The 6,000-nt window shown below is 36.2% G+C and overlaps 1 protein-coding gene and 1 pseudogene across 5 annotated transcripts in view; both read left to right on the top strand.

The window, feature by feature from the left end:
* Nucleotides 1-346: 346 nt before the first annotated feature.
* LOC149520101 (vacuolar-sorting protein BRO1-like) overlaps nt 347-6,000 on the top strand; it is a 29,204-nt gene continuing 23,550 nt past the window's right edge. For 3 of the 5 annotated variants that reach the window (XR_016331566.1, XM_089750864.1, XM_089750870.1), the window contains exons 1-4: nt 347-1,142; nt 1,689-2,635; nt 2,936-3,025; nt 3,313-3,381. Coding sequence is in view for 3 of the 5 variants with exons in the window: in XM_089750864.1 (XP_089606990.1) it covers nt 2,246-2,635; nt 2,936-3,025; nt 3,313-3,381 (549 nt within the window). In the remaining 2 variants the exon portion in view is untranslated. The remainder of the gene's footprint in view (nt 1,143-1,688; nt 2,636-2,935; nt 3,026-3,312; nt 3,382-6,000) is intronic. The other 2 variants (XR_016331572.1, XM_089750867.1) reach the window with 1 other exon arrangement.
* Nucleotides 432-1,988, top strand: LOC149520103 (vacuolar-sorting protein BRO1 pseudogene; annotated as a pseudogene).

The following is a 6,000-nucleotide window of genomic DNA, read 5'->3' as shown; positions in this document are numbered from 1 at the left end:
ACATAAAATTAAGAGTAAATTAATAATTAACTAATATATCTTATCATATTAAATATGCTTAATTTTGTCCAAAAAAATTTATTTATATAAATTAAATAATATAAAAATATATTTGTATATTATATATTATGTTTCTAAAATAAAAAGTTACAATTAAAAAAAATATTATAATAAATTATTTTTATTTTTTTACTATTTATTTAAATAATGATTGTTAAAATTTATTTCTTTTCCTTTCGTTATTAGTTTTAACTTTGTTTTCTTAAAAAACATCTACCATTTTTTTTTCTTAAAAAAACTCTTTTTTTTTTTTTATTAATATCAGTACAAACATAGGTTGTAAAAAAGGTCCCGTTCCCCGTCTCCAACTTATTTTTTCTTCTCATTGTCAATCCCACTCCTAATAAATCGCTCTATTCTTCCTTCACCTAATGCTTGATCTCCACCAGCATCATCGCTATGACGCCGCATCCTCCTCCCCGTCGGCTGCAGCCGCCGACATCATGCTAGCAATCTACGAGAAAAAAACCAACTCAATTGACCTCTGCCGCCCACTCCGCCAATACACCTCCTTCACCTATTCTGAACGCGAAGCCATCAGCCTCGAACACGACCTTTCTACTGTTAAAACCCTACGCTCCGACATCGAACGCATCCCCGATCCATCCCCTGCAAACCGACGTGACCTCATCATCTCTTACTTCAAATCCCTGTGCCTCATTGAAACCCGCTTCCCAATCTCCCCCGACAAAGGCCACATCAACACGATCCAATTTACTTGGTTCGACGACTTTCAAACAGAAGCAAAAAGCGGCTCAACAAAACATCCATTTAGAAAAAGCCGCCACTTTGTTTAATCTGGGGGCGGTTTATTGTCAGCTTGGCTTGTCTTACGATAGGGCTACGGCGGATGGGAGGAGACAGGCGTCTCATGCGTTTATAGTGGCAGCAGGGGCGTTTGCCTTCCTCAGAGACAATGCGTCGACGAAGGCATCCATGGGGAACAGTACGACCGTGGATTTGTCGGTGGAGTGTGCTGGGATGTTGGAGAGGTTGATGTTAGCTCAAGCTCAAGAGTGTGTTTTGAAAATACTGTTGCTAAAGGAAGTACTCCTGGAGTTTGTGCCAAAATTTCTAGGCAGGTTGATTATTTTTATTTTTTGCTTTGTTTGGAACTGATTGAGAATTGGAATCTATGCTTTCTGGGATGAATGAGTAGATTATCGTTTTTGCGGGAAATTATCAGCTTATGAGGTTAAATTTTAATGGTCCGAATTTTTTTGAACAATTAACAATAAAATTTAGTTTTTCCAGAATATAATGCTTGATTTTACTTTTTTTTACTGATTAGTTATGTTAAAATCGGTGTTGCATTTTTAAAATTTGTTTTATTTTTGATTAATTATAATTTTTCTGTTTACTATTTTCTTTTTCTTTTTTAGTACTTTTAGGAAGTAAAGAGCAAAACCAAATGGAGGTTTAATTATCACTTAAGGGATCATTAGAACGAGTAGAAAATAAAATCCATAGTAGTGCATTTGAGATTTGTGTCAGTACTGTTCTTTTTATAGTTCGAGTTCAGCTTTGTATTCCCTCCAAAACAAACACGATTATGTAATTGTTCTTTCGTGTTTACTTTGTGGGAATTTGAAAATTTTTAGTTAGGATTAATATGAGTTAACTCGCAGGTTGGATTATACTATGAGGAAGCTTTAGCTGCATTGAATGCAGCACCTTTGAAGGACCATTTTGAAAAAGCGTGGATTGTGCATGTGCAGCTTAAAATAGCTCTTTTCTATGCAGAAGCTTGCTATAGGTATGGTTTGGAGCTACATGAGAAAGAAGAGGTTGCAGAAGAAACTGCACGTTTGAGGAGTGGAGTTAGTGCTTTAGCTGAGGCAAAGAAATCATCAAAAAAGGCTGCTGCACAGCTTCTGGATGCAGTTAGCAAGTTAGAAGTCCTAATTGCAACCTGGAGAGGGCTGTGAAGGAAAATGACAGGGTTTATCTAATGAGGGTTCCTTCTCCTAGTTCCTTACCGTCTCTCCCTGCATTTTCTATGGTTAAGCCAATGCAGATGAATGAGGTATTGGATGCAAGCAAAGAGAAGATGTTTGCACGTTTTGTTCCTGACAGCAGTGCAAAGGCTCTTTCTAGGTATACTGGAATGGTTGATGATGTAATCAGGACACAAGCTGAGAAATTGCAGCAAGCCAGTGAGCTAACCTGAGTATGTCTCAAGGAAATGGACCTGCCGGATTCAATTCTTGCTTTGGAAGGGAATTTTAATCTTCCAGAACACCTTAAGAATGAGGTAGAACAGGTGCAAGCTAGTGGGGGCCCAGCTGGTCTGGAGGCTGAGTTACAACAACTTAGGGATCTGAGGAGGGTGAATCATGACCTGCTGGTCCAGACCGAGGAGCTTTTGCAGAAAGAAGCAGCTGAGGATGCTCACTTTAGAAGTCAGTTTGGAATGCGATGGACTAGGCTGCAATCCAGCACTCTGACAAACACTTTGCAGGATAGGTTAAATAAATTTGCTGCTAAATTAAAGAAAGCTGGGGAAACTGATGTGCAAGTCGAGCATTCACTGAGAGAACATTCTGCACTCATGTCAATCCTTGACCGCCATCTGGTATGTGGAATGGTTGTTAGTTGTGTTTGTGATACCTATGTACCGTAAATATAGTTATTTTGCCTGGTCTTTGAGGATGCATTGGTTTTTGAGAATGCATTGGTTTTTGGCTTATTCTGAATTGGCTAGTATAGTTTTTGCATTTTTTTTTTGCTTATATATGTGTTTGGGGCTACCTTATTCTTTATAATAACTTAAAGTGATAAATTCGACTATTCTTTTTATTTGCTTTTCAGTTATTCTTCTTATGCTTGTGGGAGTAATATATATGCTATATCTTATGTATCTTGCTGTTATCAGATAGAAGCTGCCATTCCAAGCCTGTCAAGGCCAATAATGTCTTTGGGTGCCAATGAAGATGCTATAGTGGGTGCCCTTAAGCAGAGCTTGGTAATTCTCTTTTCTAATGTAAAATTTCTTGAATATTTACTCTATGCTTAAGTTTTCCCCTCAAGTTCCCCATTCCCCAATGGCTAAAACAACAATAAAAGAAAAGGAAAGGAAAGGGGAAAAAGTGAAAAAGTGTTGTTCTATCTGATGTTTCTTTTTCACCCATGTGTTACCATGCAAGTCATTGAGTTTATCCATTGTTGTTTGGTTTCCTGTTTTACAAGCCTAACAAAATTTTAGTTTCATATATACAGAATGGTTGATTTCTCTTGTTATCATCATTGCAGAGGCAATTAGAGACTCTTGGTGCTCAGAGGGCTGGCCTTGAAGATATGCTTAAAGAGATGAAAAGAAAGGTTAGTTAACTGTCTGTGCTACTTGTCTTCTGCATGCATGTCTTTTTTTTTATTATTTTATTTTATTTTCTCTAAAGGGTGCCTGAAGGTGTACTTCCTTAGATATATAATTTCTTCTTGGCGATTCTCTGCTGTATTGATACTTTTGACACTATATTATGATGATCTAGCATGATATGATATAGCATTATATATGTACCTCCTTGTAGAATAGGCACTACTACTCAGTAGCTTCTTCTACTCCCAAGTAATTTCTGTCAAGCAACTAATAATATAGATTAGGTTCATTAATTTTGCATCCTCTATAACTTTTTGGATGATACATCTTTGTAGAATGTTTATACATTATTCAAGTTTACTCAAATTAGATTTGCTAATTAGTCTTGTGGATTAAGTTGGCCTTTCAAATCATTGCCATCTTTATTGTGATCCATTTGCGAAGGATCATGAGGCATGAGCATGAAAACCACATTTAAGGACATATTGGCTTGTTTGGCAAAAATGTCTCAAATCATGGTTTACCTTACCAGTTTACCATGACATCAGGGACATATGAGAACATCGATATGCATAACTATATTCATTTTTAGCTTTGCAATAAATGACATCCATTCTCTAGCTGAATGTATAGTAATTGTAGCTTTAGTGATGAATTTTGAATGGGACGTTAGGGGAGAGAGAAGAGGATTTTAGTTGATAAGAATTGTCTATCCCATTCTCTAGCTGAAAGATTATGTGGTAAATGTTTCCATTAGTGGAAAAAATTGAAAAAGTGTTTATTACATTTGTTGTTTCTCAATGAATCTTGTTATCGTTGCTGAGGTGACTTGATGCAGGACAGCTTAAGGGCCTAGGGTTTGTGATAACAATATATGAAATTCTTAGGAAATAAAGAAAATTTGAATAAGGAAAAATGGAAACAGAAAAGAAAATAAAAGATAACTTTCACCTTGGGTTTCCTTGATTGTATCACACAACTGAGAAGAAAGAAACCCTGAGCATCACACATAGGGTTACCTAGGAGTCACAGCTGAGGATAATTGCACCAATCCCAAAGGCAATAATGCTGAGAAATCTCTTATCATCATAATCTGTCTTTAGAAGAAAGAATACATCAATATTTATAGACACTTGGTATCCGTAAAAGAAATAGAGATATTACTTCTTTTTGCAATTTACATACACTTGGATTCTAAGCTAACAAACATGACCTGAGACTCAAGAAAACATGAAAAAAAAAATTGACTTGAAACTCAAGAAAACAGAAAATAAAATAAGAACCATAAATAAAACAAAGTAACAAAATGAAGTCTTAAGTAAGCTAATCCTCAATCGGTTGCTTATTGATTTGTGTTGGACTTTTTCAGTTTTAAGATTATCATTGATGGTGCCAAGTTTATGGCATTGGCCCTTAATTAAACACGTAGTTGAAAGATCTTTTGTGAACTGTGTCACAGGTTAGAAAATATATTGGCATGCATATAGGTATGGTTGTTGTAACATGCCAATGGTTCTCATTGATAATCACCTTCTCATTGGGCATGGTAATAGGTTAGTGCTTTATCTGTGGTAAAGAAGGATGAGCTGCTCGTTCACTGTCCCTAAAGTTGGAGCCGAACATCATTTTTGTCCCTACACTTCCAAACACTTTTTTTCTTAAAACTTTCAATTTTGCATTTGTTAACTTGCCAGTTGGTTGCACCTGTCTGCATTAGTATTCAATTTTACTAGCTGAAAGGAAAAAGGAAAGGGAAAATTGCATTTTTCCCCTTGGTTTTACTTTTTATTGTCTGTTCCAAATTATCATCTAATACCTCCCTTTCTAACCTTAGTCTCTCTACCTCCAGCTTTGTCTCTCTACCTCCAGTGGCTTTTACTTTCCTTTCCCCTTGCATTTTTCATTTTTTTGTACTCTTACTGGGCCTTCCTATTTTTCTCTCTTCTTTTCTCTCACACTGCTTGTCATTGTTGTCCTTGACAATCGAAGATTGGCTTTTTTTTTATATATTGACCTTAACAGGAAATCATTCATCTCAAGGATGAGCCAAGGAAATGGATTTAGAAGAGAGAGAGAACAGTGAAATTAGTTATTGGAAATTTCCAGAAGAAAGAAGCTCAGGAGAGAGAGAGAGAGAGAGAGAGAGAGAGAGAGATAAGATGATAATTCCTTTCATCATTTCGCAATATCTTGGCTACCAGCATAACAACTTCCTTTTGTACCCTTAATTGACTCACATGAATACCAAAATAACTAAATTGCTAGTACCGGGCTAATTACAAACATACATTGAATATAAACTAGGCTAGTGTCTAATGGCCCAAAACCCATAAAAATAAAATGCTAATTTGATTAAGGCACATAAGAATACTCCCCCGGTTAAGCAAATCCTTGTCCTCAAGGATTAAAGCTAGGATATTTTTGCTGAAGCTTGTAGAGGACTTGCCATCTTGCATCTTCTGGAAAGGAATTGGTCCATTCTACCAATACTTCAATTACAGCTCGATTTCCCTTCTTTCCAAGCCTTTTGTCTATGATCTTCAAAGGTTCTTTGGCTATAGTTCCATCATCCCCAATAACATGTAGTTGCTGTTGAGTAGGTTGTTTAACAACATGTTTCT

The sequence above is a fragment of the Durio zibethinus genome, chromosome 2 (genome assembly GCF_047325235.1).
Source record: "Durio zibethinus cultivar Kanyao isolate XHJ-2024 chromosome 2, ASM4732523v1, whole genome shotgun sequence".
Classification (NCBI taxonomy): Eukaryota; Viridiplantae; Streptophyta; class Magnoliopsida; order Malvales; family Malvaceae; genus Durio; species Durio zibethinus.
Note: the sequence above shows the minus strand (reverse complement) of the source record. Positions and strands in the feature narration are given on the sequence as shown.